General features: G+C 31.8%; 2 protein-coding genes across 2 annotated transcripts in view; one reads left to right on the top strand and one right to left on the bottom strand.

The window, feature by feature from the left end:
• Window positions 1-160: 160 nt before the first annotated feature.
• Window positions 161-13,629, top strand: LOC147065914 (centromere protein I-like). Its single transcript, XM_085955752.1, has 13 exons — window positions 161-489; window positions 613-765; window positions 1,797-1,882; window positions 3,186-3,293; window positions 4,547-4,690; window positions 4,787-4,858; window positions 6,529-6,641; window positions 7,166-7,326; window positions 7,927-8,087; window positions 8,808-8,957; window positions 9,781-9,913; window positions 11,419-11,587; window positions 12,553-13,629. The coding sequence occupies exons 1-13, from the start codon at window positions 315-317 to the stop codon at window positions 12,950-12,952; spliced, it is 2,025 nt and encodes a 674-aa protein (XP_085811878.1). The 5' UTR covers window positions 161-314; the 3' UTR covers window positions 12,953-13,629.
• A 6,473-nt stretch (window positions 13,630-20,102) lies between these two features.
• Window positions 20,103-27,007, bottom strand: part of LOC147065913 (ras-related and estrogen-regulated growth inhibitor-like protein A) — an 86,185-nt gene continuing 79,280 nt past the window's right edge. The window contains exon 6 of the mRNA XM_085955325.1: window positions 20,103-22,581. Within this exon, the coding sequence (XP_085811451.1) occupies window positions 22,255-22,581 (327 nt within the window). The 3' untranslated portion in view covers window positions 20,103-22,254. The remainder of the gene's footprint in view (window positions 22,582-27,007) is intronic.

Raw genomic sequence — 27,007 nt, 5'->3', positions numbered from 1 at the left:
TGCATCTAATAATATACAAATTTAATACTTTGCTTGTGCTTATAAACCTACGGTCTTACTCACATGTCGATCATACGCATTAGCCATAATAAATCGTATTAATGAAATAAAAATAATTAATTCTTTATGGTCAATTATTGTGAAAATGAAATGATAGTCTATAGACAAACTTATTTGAAATTAAATCATTTAACGGAATAAATACATTTTCCTTGTGTCACTTTCATGTTTATAATAGACTTTTAGTTTGTTACTGTAATGATAAAATTGTGATGTAAATTTTCTCATATATTCTGAAATAATCATTATTAAAAATGGGACATGTTGATGAAGCAATTGAATATCTTAATGATTTGAACAGAGGAGTGAAGTTCAATCAGATGAAATTTGAAGAAAGTTTAAAAACAATACAATCATATTCTAAGAGGAAAGGGTTTTCTGACGAACTCCTTAAAGAACTAGTTGAATCATGGCTGAAATTAAATATTCGTAAGTACTTACATGGTTAATTTTCAATGTAGGTATCGTGGGATGGTTGTCAAACATGGAATGTTTATTTTCGTAAAACTTCTACTGTAAAGAAAAATGAAATATGTTTCTTTTAATTTCAAGCTATTGGTAAATGGTCTTCGATTGGATATTCACTTATTCCTGAAAAGAGAATTAGTGATGATATCATTCTGCAAGTTATTCATTGGATTCTAAGCAATCACAAACGCAAAGAAACCTGTCCAAAAGCAGTCGTTGCCTTGAGTTGGATCTTAGGTAAGTTGACTTTAGTTATACTGTTAAATTTCAGATAAGTGCATGCCTACGTACAACATCCTTGTTATTATTGATTTATTTATCCTATATTCAGAGGTTATTTTAGAACACAATACAAACGAAATATCAAAAGTTTGTCGACATATGGAAGAAATAAAAGAAAGATATTTTATTATCGTAATCATATTAATTTACTCATAATATCATAATCATATTAACTATTTAGTTTTATTGATTAATTTCGAGATTGCTATCTAGAACTAATTGATCTTCGGTATTGAATTACGAGACTCCTTCCATTGTTGCCAGATGCCGGACGTCATCTAGCATCAAAAATTTTCACTCGTTTAATTGCGTTTGCAATAGTACAATAATTATAAAAAGATGACTTAAAAACTCTATGCATGCATTCAAAAAGAACCCATTCCAATGAATATGAATACAAGGCAAATCACGATTACTTCAAATTTAGTGTACATATCTTTATGAAACAAATGAGATTTAAAAATTTTCATGTACTCATGAAGACGCCCTTTTATATTATGATAATCGTGCAAAGTCCATGATCAGTTTCGACTCACCTTCATCATAGCAATATAAAATCCCATTGGCTAAAAACCGCTCAGTACTAATTAGCCTTATTGGCTACATACTGATTAATACCATTAGGTCGACCAATGAACAGCCTCGATTGCCTTACGAATTCTCAGATATTATATATGCATCAAACCAATGATAATTTAACTAAAAGCCTATTGTATATTATAGTAAGTCAATGTATGTAACCATATTATATTGTGCATTCGATGGCCGTATGGCTCGGATCATCTCGCGAAAAAAAGAAAAAAGAGAAAAAAGTACATTATAAATATAAATAATATTCATGTCTTATGCAAATACGATACAAATGTTTATAGAAAATTGATGTAAATATCCTAGTCAGTTTTACCAACTAAATTATATCAAGAAATTGCACTTAATTAATATTAATTTATTACTGAAGTAAGTCTTAATTTTTTCCTTATTTTCAGGGTTACTCGATTTTAATTTGATAAACTCGAACGTTCTCGACGTTTACTATGAATTTTTCTTTTCTCTGCTTTCTTCAAAACGATTGGTGAGTAAATTAACCATTGTGTGTATAGATTACCAGTGTAAGTTTTCCGCTGAGTGCGGGCGCTACATGTTAACATCTGGCCATAGCCCCCACATCTTGAAGCAGGCCCCCAGACCGGGATCTTTGGCGGGCCCCCTTACCTATCGCTAGGGTTAAAGGCAGTGGAACTTTTTACAGAATCGTTTTCTAAATGTTGTTTCAGATAAAATTAAAGGCATTCCGTGTATTTTTAGCGATTTTTTTGTATTGAATAAATCCATTTGAATCATGGAGTTGTCGAATATCGACACAATAATCAAAAATTGCATCACACAACTAGACATTTTAAAATGTTAAAACCTTACAAATAAAATAGCGCCGCAGGCGGCTTTTTTCTACATTAGGACAAATTTGTGATGTGTGTTTATATATCAATTATCAGGTCAACCCACCACGCTGGGCCCCCAGGCTAGAGCCCTGTCAGTCCCCCCTTTGTGGGGGCCATGCATCTGGCATATTATCATTTAGTATTTATTATTCTGTGATGAGTTTAGTTCCAAATTCAATCACAGGATGACTTATGTTGGTATAACAATAGATATATGTCGATTCTTGTTTAAAAGCCGGTGGTTACATAATATAAAATATATACACAAAACTTAATCCACATTATAGTCAGGACTGGTTTCGTCTGCTTACATCGGGGATCGGGGGTCAGCAGTAAATTGCCCCACGAGGTTAAGCTCAGTAATTTTGGCAAGAATTAGCTTAGTATTATTGTTCCAACCATTTATTCAATGAACCATCATTATTTTAATTATACATACACAATGAGGTTGAAATTTTTCTCTGTGTTCACGGAGACACCCTTACAAATAAAAAATTGTACAGTTCAGCCGAGTTTAGTTTCAGTTTGGACTCACCTATACATTAGCAATATAATACCATCGGCTGTGAACTGTTCCATCTAATCAGCTGACACTTCAATAGCTGCATACCAATATGCTGATCAATGAACGGCCCTGATTGTCTTATGAAATGTCAGAAATTATGTATAATAATATGTAATTTCATATTTAAATTATACTTATGTGAATTTAGTCAAAAGCCAAATCAAGTACAGCATAAAAATATGTTAAAACAGGCTGCTATCTTTGTGAATATACTTCACAGGTATACACAATAGGTACTGAAACTCAATTCAATATAAATAAAAAGGATTTCAAATTATATACAGTGTATTGTGAAATTTTAGTATTGCAAACAAATATCAGTGCGGAATACATTTTGTTGCAGTTTGTACAATCTTTTCGTTTATTTTCAGAGTCCCCTGGCAGGAAAATTTGTGTACAACTTTACCAAGTCGCAAGACATCTCGCGAGTGAAGGCGTGTCATATCTTGGAATTGATCAAAACCCGTCGACAACCAAAGGTAGTAATTTTGACTTGGTCCTCGGTAATTATGCCTTTACTTAATTTGGAATAGCCTCAGAAATATACCAATTGGAAGAGTCCTTGACTATACGGGATTCAAACTCACGTCTATCAGCGCCGTCTACGCCGGACGAGTGCTTTACCAATTATTCAACCTCTTACTTAATTACAATCAATGTAGATAATTCTTAACAACCAAGCATTCCAACACTATTAAAACGTTTATTTTTGGTGTCCGAGATATGTAACAACTTTGTTACTTATTATATTCACTGTGATCATTCCTGTCAATGCCATTGACGTGTGACTAACCTAAAAATTGATGGCACATGCACAATGCACTGTAATTTCATGTGACATTCAACCCAATGTTTCTATAATATATTGTATAATAGTAATCTGGAGATTCATTCCTGGGATGTTATAAATATAATAGCGCTTGTACACGTGCATGGATTTACTGGCACCAATTAATAGTGTGTAAATTAAACTATCGCGATTATAACTGTTTACACGTAATAATGCTGCTGTCTCGCCAATCTCATTCTTCAAGCGTAAGCGAAACGCGGTGTTGTCATTGTATGGTGCTATTGACTAGTGAAAATTGGTAAACATCAGAAGTGTTCTGCACGATGTAGTTTTTTTTCCCGGCAGGTTTGCCACTATCGTTTTACTGCGCATGCGCATACGTCATGCAAGTTCCAACTATTACGTGAAAATTCAGAAGCTTGTGAACTTTTTTGATCCATGTATGTAATCTTGCACGATAATACAAAATAATGGTAAATGGTATAATTCTACATAATCTCCATGTGGGGTACATTGTTATTGTAAATTTTTGAAAATATGCATATCCCATTGAGGTATTAAATAAATAGAGGGGCAAGGAATCGGCTTTCTCATACAACTGAATGAAGCAGGCCAACAATAGCAGACAACTTACGAGAAATAGTGACGTGATAAAAAAAATGCAGGGCATCACGGTGAATTTACTTTGGTCATTATAACGTACCCATATAATGATAATGTTAACGTGCAAATTGTGCCGCAAATTGATTACCAGCCTGAATCACCATATTTTTTCACCATCGTAGCCTGCTTTACCACACTTTCATATAACCTGCTGCCTCTAGGCATATCCTGTTGATTGGCCTAATATCCCAGGTTATGTAAGTTTTGAAATATGCCTTTTCGAAAAACTGTTATTTAAAAATTTTGTTGTTTACATGTTTTATGTTTTGATTATTGTAGCACGCCATGCATTTAATTGCATTACTGGGTCTATTCAAGTCGTATAGACCGGAATGCGTCCCAGAAGATATATCTTCGGTTTCAATCAATAACGCCTTTCCAAAGATTAACAAATCGCTTTCAGAAGGATTTTTCGAAGCTAATGTGAGTAAGATGGATTAGAAAGTCTTATTGTGAATACATATAAAATAATATTGATTTTATTTACTTATTCATTTAATTTTTTGTCTATGTTTACAGGCAAGATGTAATGCTCATATTAATTTATCTCCTCAGAGTAGATTGACCTGGTGGACAGGGAATTACAGCAAAGTTAGTATTTCAGTTACACAATAAATAATCTATTATATAGAATGGGCATGTCCAAAACATTTATGTGTTTTTCTCAAAGCCTGGGTGTTTGTGATTGTTCAAAATTACTAACAACCACCTTGTACGAAAAAGCAAGGATATGGTTATTAATAATTCAAAAAAAAAAAAAAATGGGCATGTCCAACTTTAAGTAGGCGGCTGTGATCTACTATCTATTATCAAAAGTGGCAGTGATCTAACCACACTCCAATAATTCCCTTTATTCTGCTCAGCTTATAGTAACAATAATAACAAATGATAATTATTGCTTCCACGAAACCTGAAAAGTTTATTTTGGTATTCTTTTGGGCACTCTTTTTTTCACTATAAGACTTAACACAATGCTTGCGGGCACTTTTAATTAATTTTGGAAATAACATGTTATTTGCAATACAATTACCACAAACACAATTTTGTGCGCCCCCAAAACATTGAGTTTTAAACACACACTTATAATTTTTTATTAAATTAACACGGAGAGACCTATAAAATTATTAACTTTTTCGTCATACAGAGATTTTTATCAAACTACATAATGGTTAACAGGAAACTTCACTTCAGTTTAAAATGCGGGGATTCACATTTTCTCTTTCTCTCACTCCTGCAGCAGGCCATGAGTGATATAATATGAATCAAGTGATGCAACGTAGTAAAGTGGGGTTCCAATGGTTAATTTAAAAACGACTTTCACTTAAGTAGGTTAAGAAAATATATTTCAATGAAATCATATTGTATTACAACTGAATGTACACGCCTTTCACATTTTCACGACTCAATTCCTATAGTGCGTTGATGCGTTGGATATGCCTGATATTGCAATATCTTTATAGCTGGTAGTGTCGGAGACTCGATGCTACAATGATTATTTAGCGTCCAATTTGACTTGTAAAGACAGAATTAAATTATGAACATTTTTAACAACGATTTAGTGCCATAAGCTACGCAAATTATTGATTTATTAGCCTGTATTTAAATTAGGTACAGGATTAAAATTTTATGACAAATATTTTCTATGCGATGGTTTTACTCTATAGTGTAATAACATAACATCAATTTTTCTAACAACCCACATCCATATCAAAGATGAGTAGGTATGCAACTAGTTAGGCACAATTAGGTGATCATTGTTTAGTAACGTGGATTAGTTTTACACGTAGATCGATTAACGAATTGTTACGTTTCGAATGTGTTAGGTAGTAATTCGCACTCGCACAACCACACCATATTCTGGTTGGCCCGTATGAGTCATACTTTGTTTATAGGGAGCGTCATGTTCAAACATTACTATGTCAATGCTTGGTGTGCCATGAGGGTTTGACAGAGGGTCAAATATGCCACTTAACATGTTTTAATTAATCAATTTTTTTATTTAATGAATAATAGACAAAATTTAAAACCTACACAATTTCGAACACCTCAGAAACAACATACATATTACATTAATATCTAATAGGTATGTTGATTGTTAGTTAATTTTATGTGTGATTAGGTATTGTGCAGCTGACTAAATTGTTACAGCATATGGGCCCAAATCCGATGGTTCAAGTCCCGCTCGGCACCAACATTTTTGCTATAACATAACTGTTTCTGATATCTTTTGAATGTTTTATAACACGTTTTGAATTTTTTAGACATCTCAAAGCAAAAAGGTGAAGCATCTTTTACCTGATTTGGAATACATTCAAGCGGGATCCGCTATATATTCAAAGAACTCCGAAAATAAAACATGTCTGGACTTTTTAAGGTGAGTTTGAATGTAAAATATGTACTACAGTAAAATCCTGTTAATTCGAAATCGATGGGATTGAAAATCGAAAAATAATCGAAATAACGAAATACAAAATGTATGGCAAAAAACAGTAAAATTTCCTCTTCTGTTTCAATTTCTTCTAGATTAATAATATCAGTAGTGACTATTATGTTTTAATTTGCAGTGAATTTAGAATTAATCGTGTTCGTATTAACATGGTTTTACTATATGTAAAACAAAAGTTAATCTTTAGATTCCTTTGAGGCATCCATTGCATGTGGCCGAGCCACGTACAATATTTCTGTCTTCACTTGTAACCTGATAATAGCTTTTTTTGAGCTAAATTTCCTCATTCCTCATTCCCGACAAAGTCATATCTTTGAAGACATCGAAAATACCAATTTATCGTCATTACCTTGAAAGGAAATCTGTAAATCGTACCAAATATTATATTTATAGGAGTAAGACTGACCTTTGGTATGTTTCATCATTCTGTTTAATATTATTTTTCTTTTCAGTACTCACGAGCTAATGGTCCATCATCTGGGTCGGAATATTGATATTCCTGCGAATATATTATCGCTGCTCGTCAACGATGCCGGCTCGCACATAATTCTGTTCTCACCCCCTGATGTTCAGTCACGATTCTCACAAACATTATACCACGTACTATACAATAGTGAGTGTTTTCATAATTAATTTTATATTTATTTACTTCGCCGTGTCATGCAAACAATCGGAGATGCAAATATTTGGATTAAATGCAGAGCAATAACAAGTCATGTACAACTGCATCATAATAAAACAAAACAAGAACTACTCGGCCAACGATTTCTCATTTTGAAGACAGAATGAACCAGCCTACTTTCAATTTCATTGTTCCCGATGAGGAAGACATATTTTATATAATGAAAATGTCATACGTATAATAAATATACATAATTTGAAACATCGTTTTTGTAGAAAGAAAAAAAATATGACACCCGACGGGACTTGAACCAGTATCTGCTGGATTCGCGCCAATATGTTTTACCATTAAACTATGGACGCAATGTATATCGTATCTTTTTTTCCAAAAACTTGGTCGTAAAGTGACGTATTGGAGTCCGACAACTATAACTTGTCTCATGATGTGAGTATTGCCGGTGTATTGCGAGCTATTAGTTCTCCAAACCGCCGCACGTCAAGTTATAGTTGTCGTTCCACACAAAATTACGCACATAGTTGTATCTTACTTACTCTTTGGATATCATATTGTTTAACCTGTAATTATTTTCAGATTTTCTATGCAGCAAAGCAATTCTGTCATATCAGGAAAAGAAATTCTTTTTGGAACGGGTTTCATTGTTTCAATGCCGCCTCTCGCAAGGCATTCCTGTCGTTTCAAGGTTTTTGGTGCAGTATATTTCTACGTGGAACGGAGTAGATTTCTTTGATGAGGTCAGTCTATAATTCATCATAAGTTAGTCACGTAATAGCAAAGATATTGTACTATGCCTAAAGGGGAGCTTTATGAACGATTATTATTACAACAGTTTGTATTTCTGGAACGTTGTGGTTGAATCGGTAGCTACAGAATATTAATATCTTATCACATTGAATCATATATTTTTTATATATCATATATACCCTAATTTCGTGTTTCCTGTATGGAAATAATTTAAAAAATTCAAGGTTCATGATGGCATTCGATGAAGAAAGTTTTTTTCTCTGAAAACCAATATAGAAACAAAACAATTTTTTTGAATGAGTCATTAAATCGAATGTGGGATTATTTATTTTAATTCTATACAGAAACATATGGGATGATCTTTGTGGAACTGTAATTTATTCATTGAGCCATTACATACTAAATTTTATTAGATTTTATTATTATAATGTTTTAGACATTCACTGCTGTTAATAGTAATAGATTTTTGGGTTGTCACTGTGTGTTCTTCATTCTTCTTGACAACCCAAAAATCTATTAGGCTAAAACAAAAAAATCTCATTTCTATAAAAAAATTTAGGTTTTTTTTAAAATATCTTAGAAGAAGTTTTGAATTATTTCCACAGTGAACTAGGATATCGATATGTGTGTGAAGTTTGATACAAATTAATTGGCAATGCAAAATTATATAATATTATATATATCCGTCTATAATTTAATATTTATTTTAGATCCTGTCGTTACTAGAGTGGATTTCCATTGAATCGTTTGACACTTTCTACGACTGTATCTTGGAGTTTGTCGAATCGCTCTTTCTGACAAACGATGCCTCGTATAGATGCGTTTGGCTCCACACAATTAAGAGGATGTACATTAATATTGTAAGTTAATTTAATCTGCTATCCTTTTTTGCTAAGGACACAAAGCATACACATTCATCCCTCAATTTAATCAGGGGATGGGGATCTTTTTTGGGTGTTATCACAAAATATATTTGTGTACTACGTATTATCCGTATATATCTATATTATATGTTTTTGTTTTTTTAATCTCATAGAATTCGGATAAGTAACTCAAAAGAGCACTTACATTCAATGATTTTTTAAGAGACTAGTCATAAATATGAAGAGTATGCTTACTAAATAATACTTATTGTGCAATTTTATTTATTGATCCTTCATTACCCCCAAGATTTTCATGTTTACCCCACTTGTAGTCCAGTCATATTAGGATTTTTACTTACTAGCAATAACTCCCCTAAAAGGGAGACTTTGTATACGCATATTATGTAGTTGGTGCACACCAAAAATCAACTGCTCTACAGTCACCATCTTGGAAAATGGCTGACGGTTTTTTTGCTTTTCAGCCATACCTCATTAACTGCTGAAAATATTGAAAAATGTTTTAAACAAAAGTTGTAAGTTAATTTTAACGTATGCAACTGTGAACTGTTAAAATTAATTGAAATTGGCATGAATAATGATTAATAATTCAAAATACTAATATGTACATTAGAGTTGGCACTCTCCATCATAGAATTTACAGAGATGGTGATCGTTCAAAATATTCTGCAAAATGACGAAACCATAGACTAAATTTGTCACCGTGATAGCGTGACAGTCGCGACATGCATCTCAATACCATCACAACTTTAATAGCAATACAAAAATATTGAATACTTTATAAACAGTTCTATTTTTTCAGCATGACGCGATGAATTCTGGTAGAAAGCTCTTGTTCTTGAATAGAGATGAAACCATCGATTCTTTGGAATTCTTGAACAAACTGTCGTTAGTTATCGATGAACTCTGTGAGAAATCTGTCAACACTATGCCAGGTATGACAATAAATTGTTTTCTTTTTTTACAATTATATTACAATACATTTTATTATGTATTACCTATATCCAATAATGTGTTAAAATGTAAACAATCATTTGATGGTGGTACTGTACCTACTTAATTCGGTCCTGTACATTGTTCTGTATAAAGCCAATCTCAAGTTGATCAAGTTATTGATATATTATGTAGTTGCCGTTGCAAAAATGTCCCTGCATAACATGCCATAATATACGAACGCTACTTAAAATTACACGGGAAGTGTCATCTGTTGGAGACGTGGAGGGTATCTTCATGCACATGGGTGAATTTTTTCCCTGTATGTATGTTTATTACTTTGGTTAAGAAAAATGCTTAGCATTTGTAGGAAAGTTCACATTATTATCGCCTGCATTTGTAAAGCACGCAAGTATTTCGCATGCGCATGCGTAAATATTTTCCCTGTATGTATGTTTATGAATTTTATCGCCTGCTATACATATGCGATCCTGCAAAACAATGCGTTCTGCCTTCACTGACCACGTTTGTATTATAACGTGATTTTGGTTATGAGTCAAACGTCATGTTTCGTGTTAGAAATGGTTATAAATAAAAATATGTAATAAAATCCGTACGTAACAGATTCAAGTTTTCACTTTTAATAATTGAAGGCATCCGCCAAACAACAATAAGGGGCACATTTCAATAAATTTGAGGAATAAGAAAAACATTTAATCAAACATGTTTACAAAAAAATAATATTTTTTATTTATTGATATTATATTAATATAGAAAACATGGACTTCTATACTTCTTGATTTCATAGAATCTTCCTTTTTCTGCAATTATTTAATTGATTAATGTCACTAAATGCCAAGCTAACACCACTAACATCCGTCATATTTGTTTGCTTATCGTTGTTCTTGGATTAAGCAGTTTTCAAAACCTTGAAGCACCATCTAGGAGTGAAGAACAAACCTTTTCGATTCATTCGATTCAAAACGTTCACTCTACTTATCATTGTTTTATACTTAACTCAATATGCTAAATACGTGCCGCTTATCGTTGTTCGGGGGGCGTGCCTTCAATTTATGGATTTTACTGTTTGAGTGATCTAAAATTGCATTGAAATACTTGCGGGCTTTACAAATGCTGGCGATAATAATGTGAACTTTCCTACAAATGAATTTGCAATGCGAAATGACTTGCAGCTAATTTAACACATTGGATTAAAACATTCCCTGCTACTTGTGTCACGGTGCGAATATATTTCCATTAGATAGTGTCGTATCTTAAGACTTAACTCTTTCTATACATATATCTAAATCGAAAATTTAAAAAATAAAAATTTCAATATGTGTCATATCACTAACATGTATTAGCTAACGAATTCCGCGAATGTGTTAAATATTAGTCCATGAGTTCTTGTTAGTTTCATATATATTTTGGCTTTGTCTAGTAAAAGTTTCCTGTAATGGCTTTGCACTTGATCACGTATTTATGTATCTAATTAAACAATTTACAGAGAGCTCAATGCTGCATCATGCTTTTCTGGATACATACATTCAAATAGCGGAAGTGCAGGAGAAGTCCACTCTTCCTCTTTGGACTGTTGTTCCCACGTGTCTCGCTTACAATACCCTGTGTTCACTGAGTGGATACTCCATCAACAGAATACTTGGACTTCTTTTAAGGTATGCGAATGATGGAAACTTTATATTGATGTAACAATATCAAAAAGTGCAAAATGATTGTATTTGGTGTGTGATCGTCTATTCCTGACACTCCTTCACTCAATGTTTTGCGCTCATTGCAAAAACCATTTTCAAGAAATAATATGATACAGTGTATCAATGCGAATGTTGCTTTGAGGAGCCAATGCGTAGCAGTGGCAAAGGGTGGAGGTAGGCTGTTAAGATCAGCCATAAATAGTGCACACTAAGCTTTGTCAGTCATACGTATTTGTTTTCATTGAAATAAGACTACAATTTACAGACGGTGATGGTTAGTTTTTAAAATTCAATTAAACCCTGCGAAAACAAGCCATAATAAATAATAGTCAAAATATACTTATCTATCTATAAAATATCTAAAATTATGCAATTAATTCATATATAACTTTGGATATTTTATAGATGGAATAATATTTTTTATCTATTATAGTTTGGTTTAAGCAGGGCTTAATTAATTTGAGCAAATGAACCAACAATATTGTGTAATATGTATCCAACGAAAATAAATAAGTATGAATGAAAAAGTGTGCACAATTTTGTCGTATCGCCCAAAGTATAACAAAACTATTATGGTTTGGTTTAGGCAGAGTTAATTTGATTTTTTAAAACTAACCAACACCATTTGTAAATGATTGTAGCCTTAATTCAATTAAAGCAAATACGTATGACTAACAAAGTGTAATTTGCACTATTTATAGCGGATCTTAACAGCCTACCTCCACCCTTCGCTACTGGCGCGAAGTAATACTAAAGTTGCTTTTTCACCCTTTGCGATGACAGGCTGCATGATCCATCCTCTTATCTTCTTGTTACATACTCTTTAAGTCATACCATTGCGCACACCTAGTATCAGCCACAAGAATCTGCGTCTAATGGGCGGAATTTGGGCACGAGTGGGCATTAATTATTTATGTAATGATTTTCAGATACCGACTCATTTACGAAAAAATCAAAGCGAGTCACGGAAAAGAGTTCATAAAACATCAGATAATGGTGACGCAGAGCTACAGCATCGACTTCATCAACTCGCTGTGGTACGGGGATTTGGTGAAAGGAAGAAAGGACGGCCTCGTGCTGAGCAGCTTGCCGATGAATGTTGCCGAATATCTCGACAACAATATAAACGAAGCGGATAAGCTTTTAGATATAGGCCACCATATTGCTTTTGCTGCGTTCACTTACATTCACCTCCCGTCAGATGTCGCCGATAGCATCGATATGCCTTTGTGGTTGAATTCGTTCATCGCGCCGAACTTTGATGACATGTACACTTACATTGTTACCGTGCTGGAGCAGGATAATGCAATGCTTAATGTTTCTGATTGATTCTGCCGTCATTGGATTAGTTCATAGAATAGCTTAACAATATTTTGAATAGTGTATTATTTTTTTTAACCTATATTTCTTGGTGGAATAATCGTAAGACATCTTGACAGACAGATAAAACCGTTGTAAATGAAAAATTGTGGACTTTGCGACCTGTGTATTTCAGCTTCGACACAACTTGTGACCAGGCTGTTCAAATCTTTTCTAACAATGACGAGATATGTTCTGTGATGCCAAGTTTTTACACGATGTAACACAATCAAAATCTTTAATATATGAAGGGTTATCTGTATATATTATATTATAAGAACATGTTATGTCACATTTTAGATTTTTTTAAATTGGCAAGCAGTCTCGTAAGTCGAACTGAGTACTATAATAAATCAATAATCATTTTCACTTCTAATTGCTTGAAGTTGGAATAAAAAGTCATATATAAGAATGACTAATTCTATTGGCAACACTGGTAGTTGATAGTAGGCTTTTTAGTAAGTTATTTTATTTTAGGGTATGTATATCTAGTACATAGCTTATGTTGTAAATATCGCCTATCCAATATCCAAGGTATGGTTTTAGTTGTAATTTTCTATTTAAAAGTGTGTAATTTTAGTTTTATAATTATTAGTGTTAATGATATATCTACTAGGTAATGTATTATTAAACTCCTCAAACGAATGAATTATAAACTTTTAATAACCATGAACCCTCCATCCTTTACGAGACCATATTTTCATTTTAGTAGCTTCAAATTTAATGATAATACCTATGTGACAACAAATCCTAAACGTTTGCCATCAAGCGTTACTTTATTTTATGTTTTACCCTCCAAGTCTTAACACCATAAAGAATGATGGAGTGAGGACTATGGCCCCACATCCTGAAGCAGCTCCCCCTACCTATCAAGGTTAAGGACAGTGATACAAGACAAGGACAGGGATATGATGTTCTACTAGTGTTCCCCAAATCCCGAAATGATTCCGCGAGGTAAAAATGAATGGTATTCTGTGTATTTTTAGGGATTTTTTGTATTTTAAAACGTTTTTATAAGCTCGTATTCTTATTTGTCCGGTGGTTGATTATCTGGTAAAATCTTGCAATCGATTTTTAACTAACTTCCCGACTAGCTAGACATTTGAAACTTTAATATATCAGAACACGGTGCCAATGCATTCTTTAATACTTTTGCCATCTTTAAGTAGAATTGAATTCATTTTCAGCTAATTCTGTTTTTTATGAAAAGTTATTTCGGAAGAAATCCGTAATCCAATCCACTATTATTGGTTGCTAACTAGGTCGTCCTAAATTATTAATATATATCTGCGTTACTATGGAAATCAAAATGACATTTCAGTATTCAGTTTTTCTATATTTGTTTGTTTGTTTGATTTTTATTTACTTCATAATATCAAGTACAAGCTTGAGCATATTGAGCATAATAATTCAACAGATAATTTAAAAACGTTGTATATAAAAAGTTCGTTTTATCTTGTAATTATTTTAAATAAATCCACTTAAGGCGAATTCTTTGCCTCAATTTACGATCAAATGTGACTTCAACGCCATCTAAAGGCATCTACAGGCATCTACCATGAATTTCTAAAAATGTGTTACTAAAAACTTTCGTCGATCACAACCAGATGGCAATAAAATATAAAATAAAATATTGTGTGTCGCCACATATTAAAAATTATAAGCTTGATAAAAATGCATTTAAATTTATTATATATTTATTTACCTATGTAAAAATATTTACAATTAATATTTCCACATAAAATATTTACAATTCTAACATGTCGATTTGATTTAAAGTGTTTATGATTTTTACATTTTGTTTACCGTAGTTATTTTTACAGTGGCAATACAAGGGTATCCTGTCCAGTCAATGAACCAGATTTTTTTACGTTGTCAATACGAATTAATATAAATATTTTTCTACAGTAAAATTCATTTATAGTAGTAAATGAACATTTAAGTACAAATGTTTATAAGATTGAGTTTAATCTTGTACAATTGACAATTACATCGAATTTCTACTAGAGGTGGAATAAAAGAATGATATGAAATGAATAGCAAAACAAATGCCATTCGAATTATTATTAAACAAAATAAGGAATATACAGTTGTACTTGGTTATTACTAGGAAGGTTGGACCGGCTGAATTTGCTCGTTATAAGCGGTACTCGTTATATCAGAGAATAGGTATTTTTATTGTCGGCGAAAACAACAATTAGACACTTAACTAGTGTCATAAACGTAATCTGTCCCCGGCGGCATCCTGTCCGATCGGATTTTATTGCTTAGGGTCGAAATGTCTTTAAACGATCAACACATTACCAGTATTTTAGCTCGGTATATCCGATAAGTATCTCGTTATAACAGTGAATAAAAATGTATGGAGAAAATCATATACCAAATGTCAACGACTGTTTCCTCATTACATCCGAGATCTCGCTATGTCTGAGATTGTAATAACCGAGTTCGACTGTAGTTATAATTATGACAATGTCGATATTATATAGACATCCCAATTCATTTCGTTTCAACCATGTCCGATCCTAATGGGTTCATATGGGCCTCCACAGAGTGGACGGTTTGTATTAACTAACTAACTATATCTGAGATAAGAATAAAGTAAGACACGCAACGAATTGAATAAAAAAGAAGTTGGAGGTAAGAAAAAACGTAAATAAACATGCGAACAAATCTTGATAAGCAAACCCAAGGACAAAATAAGTGACAAATTAAAAAAAAAATTGTAAAACGTAAGAAAAAAATTTAGAATTTGAAGTAAGTGCACCACTGATTACATAATATTCTAAGAAAAAGACAGAACGTTATTTCTTTGAAAAAATCTAATGTCGATTTTAAAGAACAGTGCAAGATAAAATAAAAGATAGTTTTATTTATTTTACCTATAAATGTGTAAGTGAAATGGATTTGGAGATATAAAAAGAAACCTTATTGGCCCAGTGATTTCTAGGTAATTCCCTGAAGATCTCGAATAAATAATTAAAAATTATCAACACCTATACCATATTCCTAGGTATCTACTATGATTGAAAAGTAGATCTTAATTTTTTGTATTTATGATTGCTTCATAAAAAAACAATATTTACGACTTTATGATGTAGCAGATAAATGAGCAACTAAATAGTGATCCAAATATTATGAAAAGTTCAACTATCAAAGCATCACGGCATAAAATTAGTAATACCACGGTTATACACAATTTATTGTACCTACCTATTGTTATAATTTTCTTAGTTCATTTAATCGTTTTTAATTTAATTTATTTTCAAATTCACCTCTTATGTGTTCATTCACTGAATTGTTTACCCTATATTTTATGGAGAATAATAATAACTTCTATTTTCTACATACTAAATTATCAACCTCCACTTTTTGACAGGACGGCATACAGTTATATAGGCACGTAGATAATAATTTTAAGGCCGTAGACAGGAATGAACGTTTGATGGCCCAAATATAGTATAATAGTATGTATGTAATTAAAGTTAGGGTACAAGTCGGTTATCCTGGATACAGCGGCAAAGACATTTTGAAAATAGCCTATATACTGGATTATTTGTTAGGATTACCTAATCTAACTTAAACTAACCCAAACTAACAAATAATCCAGTATATCGGCTATTTTCAAAATGTGTTTGCCGCTGTATCCAGGATAAACATATAGAACAAAAGTTAGTGAAGTGGAAGTTTGTCGAGGCTGTTTTGATCGGGTTAATTTGTCTTTGAATAATATTGTGACTAGAAATTTTAACAATTCTTATTATTTTTAACATTGTATATTGTTCATAATTTTCGCGACTACCACGTGAATAGACGATTTTTTTTTACTTATAACATTTTAAACACTTAACATAAATATGGATAAATTGTACAGTTACTAGACAAAGATTAAATTTGATGTGTGTCAGAAGTATCTTAGGCATTTTCGCTCGTATGCTTTCTTTATATTATTATGAAACTATATTTATTTTAAAATCGCTTTATAAAAGGTAGGTACGTCAAAACAGTAATAAATATCTGAAATAATTACACAACACTATTTCAGAAAGTGGAGGTTGATATATGTAGTCCATTGACATATGCTCCAATATCGCAAACAAAAATTATTGACAGCAGAATTAACACAGTTTTTGTCTTCGTACCTGGCGAACCTTTATTTTCAATGTATGTGTGTGTGTATGTATTTTTTAATCTATGCAAGTACTGTTTCAAAAATAGTTCGATTTATTTCCGCGTTAGCAGCATATGTCGATAAAGTCTTGTCAAATATTCATTTTATTTACAATCGATTCGTTAATATACAAAAATACAAGATTAAATTTAAATAACTAGCCTAAAAATTAATAAATAATATTTTTAATAGAAACGCTAAGCGTTTTTTGCGATAAATTATGTCTGAACCGAGATGTTTCGATTTTAATTGCATGCTTTCTAACCTCTAAATCGATGTTTTTTAAATTTGAAAAAAAAGATATAAGGATATAATAAATTCCAATTAACGTTTAGCGTTTCCCTAGGTAATAGATTTACGTACATTTTTATCGTAATTTTGATAATAAATCTTATGTCATTCATTCTTACCACCCGATAGAAATGTACCGAATTTGACACGTATTTTTGGTATATAGAACTCCACGATACATCTTAATTTTTTATTTTATTTTTCTCATTACTTTTGAATATATATTTACCGATTAATAAACTTTTCTAGCTATTTTTCGATAACAACTTTACATAGAGACATCACCTTAATTATTGAGTTATCGGCATTAGGCATCATAATTATTATGAACCACTAATCGCGTCCCCCTTTTGTGGTAGGCAAGTAACATGCGACCCTTCGACATATTGGATAAATAGCCATTGTTGTTAGTCTAGAAACACGCTACAAAAAGTTATAAAATAAAATTCTAAATGTGAATTATCATTTAGCTGCATCAATCATCATATCACATCAAATTGCACCACACAGACACATGTTATAAAATGTTAATATTCTTTCAGTAAAATAGCCGCCGCACTTAACTGGTCGACCCGTAACGCCAGGACCCCAGGCTGGAGCCCATGGTGCTGACACTGCTTTTCTATATTTTGTTCAAACCTGCCGTAGCTCGCTGTACAATGCCAATTCTTCAATTTTTCTCCTTTTCACAATCTCTGGTGCTTGTAATGCAAGAGTCCAGACAAACAGTCATTAATTTTTGTCTCCAGTCTTTGAAATGTGTTGTTTTTTCGATATATGATCACGATTTTTTTTGTGATACCATCATTTCATCACCTAGGGGTCAATCGGCTTTCCACTTCTGCGTGTTTAAATCTTTTCTATATATTAGGCGTATCTTGCGAATTCTATTTTTCATAACTTTATTCAAGGATGATCTGGGTAATGGATGTACATAATATTATCTACGTGCAAAAGGAAAAAGGATTTAAATCTAAAATCACTACTTTTCAGTAGATCCAAAACGAGATTGAATTTTGGATATTTTTTTATGGGAATTCCTGCGTTTCTTTGTGGTATTTATTAATTCATCATTTTTAGTACAATTTATATTATGCTATTTAATACATTAACATAAGTATTTTACTTGTTTAGAGAGAATTGAAGATGAAATGGACATATACTTAATGTATTAAATGAGAATACCTTTTCAGATACCCTGTTTAAACATCTATCGACTAACTCATCGATATATCCTCAGTTATTTTTTGTGTTATGTCCAATCCATTACAAGAATAGTCTCGACTGTGTTTATTGAAGAGGATAAGGGATTTGTGTATAATGAAAAGAATCTTATTATTTTGAATACATACTATTTTATTTTTCACACTGTTTTATTTGTAGTATTACAATATGGTCATTTAAAACTGTAAATATAATAGTATTACAAAACTTACAAAGGTAAACATTTTTTATAATGACCACACAAAATCTTTGCTTCAAGTATAAATCTTCCACATGTTTAAAAAAATGGTTTTCTTTCTATGAAATCGTAGGTAGATATTCTATTTCGGGGAAATTCTATTATTGTGAATATCTAAACATTGATAATTCATAAAAATCTCTTTATTCGATTAATGCAATTGTTCTAAGCCAAATCCGGCCTTCTGCTATGTATAATTCACGAAAAATTCAAGCTCTACCGATATTTATTAAGTTTTTTTTTAAATTCACAATCAAAGAATGTATTTATTCACCAATTTATCCACCGACGACCACATTTAATTTCATCAATGTTTCCATATCACCAACAACAGTACAAAAATTTATGGCAATCTAATTATTAATACTTATCCAATTAAAACTAGTAATAATAGTAAAAGTATGTCATTAGTATCTATTTATAATATGGATTTAATAAATAATTTCACAGCCTTATAAAATATATACAACACCGACTTCTTATCAAGTAGAATACAAATCAACAGAATATTATATATGATTTCTATTTAAGTATGTGACCGGTATTCTGTCGTTTTTTTTAATAATGTGTATTAGTCATCGTTAATCGAATTGAGAAAAATATATTTAAAAAACACGGAACATAGATATTATTACATTTTGTTTGTGCAGAAACTATTTTTGAAAAATTTAATTATCGAAAGTCTAGTGTACTCTACTAAATAACGAGTTATCCAAACTCCTGTCCTAACAGTATCATTAATTATATCTCATTATAAAATTTACTCAAATACACAATAAGTTATCTACTTATAAAATCCTAAATTATTTCATATCAATATATTCCTTATTCTATTCAGTTGTTTTAAATCATTCGCAAGTAACTTCAGTTGTAATCACAGAGTACAACTTTAGGCCATTCATAATTATTTATTACAAAATTCATTTGGTTAAGAAAAATGCTTAGCATTAAAAATGACATTAATTTTATATCAAAATGAATGTGTTTCATTACTCTATTGTCTTTATTTGGCTGATCCAGTATTAATTATATTATTAAATATCATTGTGAATAATAATTATTATTCCACGATTTTTATTATTCCTGGACCATTAACCGACAGATAATATTATAAATACTATATATTTTCGAATACCATGACTTTCCAAGTCTAAATATAAGTGTGAAATTACATATTATTAAAAAAAAAGATTTTTGGAAGAGAAGAAAGAAGAGGTTTGAAAATAATGTTGTTTTTGCTTTCTTCATAGTAAAGTTGCCAACACAACTTTGATAGGTGAATACTCTATGGTTTTAATTAAAAGCAAAGTTTTTAGTATTCCAATTATAAACAGTGTACAGACCTACAAACTTATCTAAAGCCACTGTTGAAAACTACCCAATCAAGACTCGCAACTGGACAGAATCTGACATATGAATGACGTTTTCAAAATGGCGTCCATATGGTAGTTCGTAGTTCCATTTTTGACCGTTCTTTAAATAAGTTTGTAGGACTGTAGGTATATTATACATCCATATGTACTGAGGACAGTATAATAATGAGATTTGTTTTAAAAACCATTACACTTTCACATTCAGGAGAGATAACAATATTAAATAATATATCTAGGCTGTTCCACATTCAGCATAAGTAGGTTCAATAGGTATACCTTTTATTAGAATGTGTATAATCTTTTTAGCATTAGCAATATTTTGAACTACAAAAATCGTGATAACTGTGTAATAATTCACACTAGAATTCTTTCCTCTTAAAAAATCGGCCTGAATAATATTATGAAATTTAAATAATCTCACATATTTGGTGGGCGGAATATTAATTTGAATTGAAATCATCACATGTCAAGATTGGGCAGACGTGAGTTATTATGAAGGTGTTTCATAAAATTTATTTTTAAGATTCTGTTTTGTGTTCAGCCATTTGCTGCCAAGGGATTGTTAAAAAATTAAATTTCGAAAGCATGAAATTGTTGCCATTTTGTATGCAAATAAAAATAACAATAATGTTATGATTTTGTTATGAACCACCGAATGTTTTTGATTTCTTCATGAAATATGCTATAATGTCATATTTTTATCACAAAATATGAATTTAGCAATTGGAAGAGAAATTCAAAACTGGTGGCACCATATTGTACTATTATTCGTAAATGATAATAATATTGTTTATGGTATTAATGAAAATTCTTTTATTTGTAGAAAAAAGAATGCAATAATAAATGTGTTTTTAAATAATCAAATATTTGTTTTGACGGACTGGTAGGGTATTGAACAATGTTCATAGTTTTTATTTCACATGGCAATCAATTTCATGCTAATATATTTTTCAGTTTTCCTCACACATAATTGCTTTTTAAAAAATTTCATTTCTTAAATCTCATTAGACACTGATAAACCTACATACAAATAAAAAATTTCATTAGTTTAGTTTCTTTAGTCCACACAACTGCGATATGTCATAAGAAATAACATTTTTAACATTTCCGTCGTCCTTTCAAAAATTCAATATTATAATTTAACACATCTAATTGGTCTAAAATTATAATCTAATAATTTAATTCGTATAAAATCTTAAGAGTATTTATTTTTGAGTGCTATAAAATTCTTATTGTAACATCTCAATAGATTTAAGAAGTCACTCCGTTTTATATTTCATCCGAGCTGGGGGGCCATGATAAAACGGAGTAGTACACCTATTATTTATTATCCATTAGTATTACTGGTCATCCGATGGATTTATCCCAAAACGCTTCTCTTTACCCTTTTTCTAATGGTTTGCCATTTTGCTGATCGCCACAAAAATTAAGCGATAATGTTCACAAGCGGCAACCACAAAATCAAACTCGTGCATCGAATTATATCAGAAAATTCGAATCACAACAAATAATATATACAATTAGGTACCTAGCTTTAGAAAGTTTTTGGCATGTATGCCATCATAATTGATTTAACAAATCAATGAATAATAATTATTCTTGGGCAAGGAATATTAAAGAGAATGCCAAAAAAGTTTTAGGTACATTATATTCATATGCCATATATATTTTTGAGTTAGCTATTTGAAAAAAGAATCTATAGGTATCTTATATCAATTTACTCAGTTTAAATAGGTACATTATAAATTTAAGGTTGGTATATACAGTACGTAAATTTGTAGGTGACTGAAGTAGCGTTCCATTTTCAAATATTGTTATTCGATGACAGTTTACATCATAAAGAAGGGTGCAATCGCGTGTCCCGATACGGCGTATAATCGCCGCCAAAATAATTCATTTCTCTCGCAATAAGGTGTACGGTAGCAATTCACGGCACCGGAGTGGCGCAGTGTTCAGCGTGGGCCCCCGCCGGCAGTCACAGGGACGCCGTCGCGGTGAAATTCTGACGCCGCTTCAGGACGCGCGACCGGTGCAGGTCGGACTTGTGGCACACGACAACGGTGCCTCCCTGCTGTTGGTTGTTGGCGTTCTTCCCTCCGGTGGAGTTTCCGCCCCCGATCAGGGTGCCGATCATCTTTGAGACAGAGAATTTTCTTGACTTTGTCGACGATTGCAGCGCTCTGCATTCGGTGACGAGGAATTCAAACGCTTGATAGAGATCGGAGCTGTTTTCTGCTACGCTCACTTCGTAGAAGGGGCAGCCGTTTTGAATTGCTGTTGTGCGCCCCTCGATTTCCTCCACCTGTAACAATCAGAGAATAGAAAATAATTAATTATTTTCAATATTTTTGGACATAAAACTTCATCAGGAGATATAATATTATAGTATTTGTTCACTATAAAGGTAGGAAAGCTCTCGAACTCGAATAAGAATGACAATTTATCGGTTCTAACTTAGTAAGTAGGTCATTCTAGTTCACCACTAGACCACATGATTGCAGGGAAATGTTCTGCAATTTGGTCGCCAACCTTCAACAAAAGACTAGTTCATCACCTTAGTCTGTTTTAATTATATTCTTGTTCTGAGGTACTGACGTTTCAAATAATATTGATTAGGTACCGTAAAATCCACAGTAGGTAATGGTCGTCAATAGATCAGCTGCATTATATTATCAATGTTCCGCAATTATAATATTAAACCGTCCCCATGATAAAAAAATGTTACTTTTTAAGAAGTTTTTAAGATTGATAGTGGCCGTTTAAAATATCAGCCAAGATTAATATATTTGTCTTCCTTTTTACAGTCACCTGCAATTTTTTCGACGTATATTACCGATTTAAAATACCTATACTTCCATTAATTTTACTTCTCATGAAAAGTTGATAAAGATGGAAGCACGGAAGGTAGGTCATTGACCTGTGCTGGCCAGTGAAATATTTATACGCCAGACTCGATTAACAGGGATGGACGTTGGCTGGTAAATTGATTTACCAGGAGAACTAAGTTTTCTCGGAAAATATGGAATGTTTCTGACGGAAAGTCTGGAAAAATATGGCTGGTAGGATTTGCAATGAAATATGAAATACGTACCTACTTACTACATACATTTAAATTAAATATATACTTGAAAACCGCCAAATAATATCGATCTGGTTATGTGTCGCACCATTTAGACATTTAGCAATGAGGAAATCAACTCAAGAAAATCGGAATTCTACCTAACCAATAATAAACATTACGAATTTAGTGAAAATTCAAATATTGTTCTTTTTCTGGTTTGAACTTTCAAAACGTCCCGCTATAATCGAACCCGGAAGTCAATCGTTATGGATAAAAATAATACAGCTAATTTCATTATCTCGTGATTCTAGAATTAATTAAGATTCGTATAGCTATGTACTTATTTGACGGAAATTCTATAAATACAGAAAAAATATTGTATTACGTATATAAATCGAAACTCCTCTCTCGAATCGAAATCATTCCTCCAACAAAATTAATTACATAGTAGATACCTGTTTTATCGACATATCCATGTAATATAATTAATGAATTAAAAGAATTTTAGAATTTTGAACTTAAATCACTATTATTCTAAAAATACAAAATAATTATAGCCTATAATTATTGATAGCGACAATCCACGACTTCATCCGCGTGAAATAAGGAAAGAAATAGTATACTGCTAGACTGATTCGTATTATTAATAATTATTCGATTTCTATGCGCACTTCTCTACTACGCCTCACTTCGTATTGTGTTTTGAGATGTCGAGAATTGAGATGAAAGTCTATTAAAAGTATAAATTAATGGAGTCTGTAAATTATGCAAGTTTTCGTATTATAGGGCCTGTAGTTTTGGGCTAAAGAGACACGCATTCAGACACTATTATAGCAGGAGTTCACAAACTTTTTCGTCAAAGGGACAATTTTTAAATCAAAAGTATTAGCGGGTAAATATTTTCTGTTTTTGAAGAACATAATTAAAAAAAAAAAATTCATTGTGTAAACTTATATTTTTAACTAAATATAAATTATTATTAGTCTTATTTATATACTAAAAAATAATAGGTATTTTAATTAATTTTTCCACCATGTCATTTGTGCAATTGTTTGTTTGAAGCTAAATCCTGTAATCTAGGTTCAAATTTTGTGGTGTGAATACGCAAAACAGATGCGATATGCTTATCTGTTAAGTTTGATTTAATTGTAGAACATGTTTTTTCACAAATACCTATAGATAGGTACTTCCAAGTAAAGAAGCCATTTGATTCTTGCCAGAGGATATTAAATTTTAAATGTAATTTTTAATATTTGATATGAAGAATAAAAAATAATACAGGATATCAAAAATCTCGCGTGAGACGTCATCGAAAAGTCACGCGGAACACACTTTGTGAACCCCTACTCGATAGATATTAAATTATTGTATTTAAGAAAATCATTTATTTATTTACAGAATACGGATAAGCCCAAAATGTAGATTTTAATAAAAGTTCGCGAAAATAATCTACAAAGCCTTATTCCTTGACACGGCAGCGTCTTCACTTGGTGACAATTTGAATTGACCGTAGTATAGTATTAAAAGTTAATTGATTGTTTATGTATGTAGGTATTGGAGAGAAGTGGGCAGATCCACGATATGGTGAATGGATGTCTACAGAAATTGTCTATATTTCATTTTCTCAGAAAATTTCGACGTCTGTAAATTGGAGAAAATCTCTTAAAAAGAATGACTCCCAGCTTGAATAATTTAAAACAACCAAAGGCTGCCTGGCAACAGAAGCGATATTATTCAAATGAGTCGCCTAAAATATTAGTGTCGAAAAATACATTCATTTTTGTAGGAAGCGGCCTGTGAAAATTTTATAAGGAAGTTGACTTTAACTGTTTTCTTTATGTGAATAACGAACAACGGAAGTCTCGCTTTGTTCACGCGGAAATGATTTTTACTTATTATTTTGTTAAGCTCATCTTTACTTGAATTTAAAAAGGCCTCCGGAGCCTATCGTTTTTAAAGTATCTAATTTATTCGTGAAAATATATTAAACCTGAGATTTAGACATTAATTAATATTCCGGATTATAATAATATGTCTAAAACTGTGATGGTAAATAATAGTACTTACATTCCTGTGGCGAAGGGTGGAGGTAGGCAGTTAAGTTCTGGTATAAATAGTGCGCACTAAACTTTGTCAGTCATACGTATCTATTTTTATTGAACTAAGATTACATTTTTAGTTTTTAAAATTCGATTAAACCCTGCTTAACCAAGCCATAATACATAATAGTCAAAAAATATTCGTCTATCTATAAAATATCTAAAATTATGCACATTAAATCATACATAATTTTGGGTATTTTATAAATAGAATAATATTTTGTATCTATTATGCTTTGGTTTAGGCAGGGTTAATGAATTTTAAGAAAACTAACCAACACCACCTGTATGTATGTATTATTAATTCAACGAAAACAAATAACTATGTGAAAAAGTGTGCAATGTTTTTGTCGGATCGCCCATAGCATACCAAAACTATTATGCTTTGGTTTAAGTAAGGTTTAATTGACTTTTAATTACAAACCAGCACTATCTGTAAATTGTAGTGTGCACTATTTTATGTCGGATCTTAACAGCCTACCTCCACCCTTCGCCACTGGTACATTCAAATAGCCGTATATGAAAATAAAACATGTAGATAGGTAGGTTAGGTATCTACACTACCTACTAGTATTTCCCTGCCCAAGTAATAATGAGATGTCAAGAAGTAATAATGTTCCATTTATATTTCGGAGCCATTCATTGGTCGGCATATTAGTATTAAATGGTATGCAGCCAATGAGATATCGACTGATTAGTAAGATGAGATTTTCTATCGGATTTGCCCAAACTGATAGTGGGAAATGTACGATTTTCGTATGTAAGAATGTCCCCATGAACGTAGTGAAAAAATCAAATTTTATTCATACCTACTGTTTGTTATAACCATATAACGGATTATTGATAATTGCGTGTTCCCTGGTGATAATAACTATAAAAACAATGTTGCGGTTTCAACTGTTTCTATGGCGTATGCGATATTGTTTTCATGGCCTATAAAAATGTGGTAAGTACGAAAAAGTTTCCCCTCTCCTAGTAGTCATTCGCGGAACAATAGAATTTCCAACGAATGATATATTATGTATATTTTATAGCATTCACACAATATCATTATTCTGCCAGTTGGTGTTAAGACCGATTCCGAGTATTTTTTTCGGTTTGTTAATAATAATTTTACTAGCCGCCTTACATATGGATCGCGTGATATGAGTTTATTTATTTCCCTCAAAGCCTCAAAGCTTTCATAGAACACCTTAACACTTATTCCCAAAATATGATTATAATTTTATTCTATTCTTGGAAATCAATTTTCTAATGAATTTCACCCAAATTTGCTGTTTATAAATACAGTTTTTTTCATAAATACATATTATATTACTATACGGCACAAATAAAGGCCGGAGTGAATTATTTTTTTGCCAAATCACGTAGGTAAATAAATATACCGGTAGTAGGCCAGACAGTAAAATAATATAATAATATATCACTCATAATGGTTATCGATACATGAATAATATGTAAATGGTTATGGTAAATAGATAGATACAGGTAGATGTTTAGGTATAGATTTTCACCACCAACCACCCAAGTAGTAACAGAATAAATAGCCTGTACATAAAATATACACA

The sequence above is a fragment of the Rhyacophila brunnea genome, unplaced genomic scaffold, assembly GCF_057557595.1.
Source record: "Rhyacophila brunnea isolate RB1 unplaced genomic scaffold, BYU_Rbru_1.0 scaffold_5, whole genome shotgun sequence".
NCBI lineage: Eukaryota > Metazoa > Arthropoda > Insecta > Trichoptera > Rhyacophilidae > Rhyacophila > Rhyacophila brunnea.
The sequence above is the reverse complement of the archived record's forward strand: the minus strand, read 5'-3'. Positions and strand labels throughout refer to the sequence as shown.

Coding starts and splice junctions, on each gene's coding strand:
- LOC147065914 (XM_085955752.1), top strand. CDS start 315: ATGGGACATGTTGATGAAGCAATTGAATATCTTAATGATTTGAACAGA. Junction 766..1,796: donor TGCCTTGAGTTGGATCTTAG/GTAAGTTGACTT, acceptor CCTTATTTTCAG/GGTTACTCGATTTTAATTTG. Junction 4,859..6,528: donor GGACAGGGAATTACAGCAAA/GTTAGTATTTCA, acceptor TGAATTTTTTAG/ACATCTCAAAGCAAAAAGGT.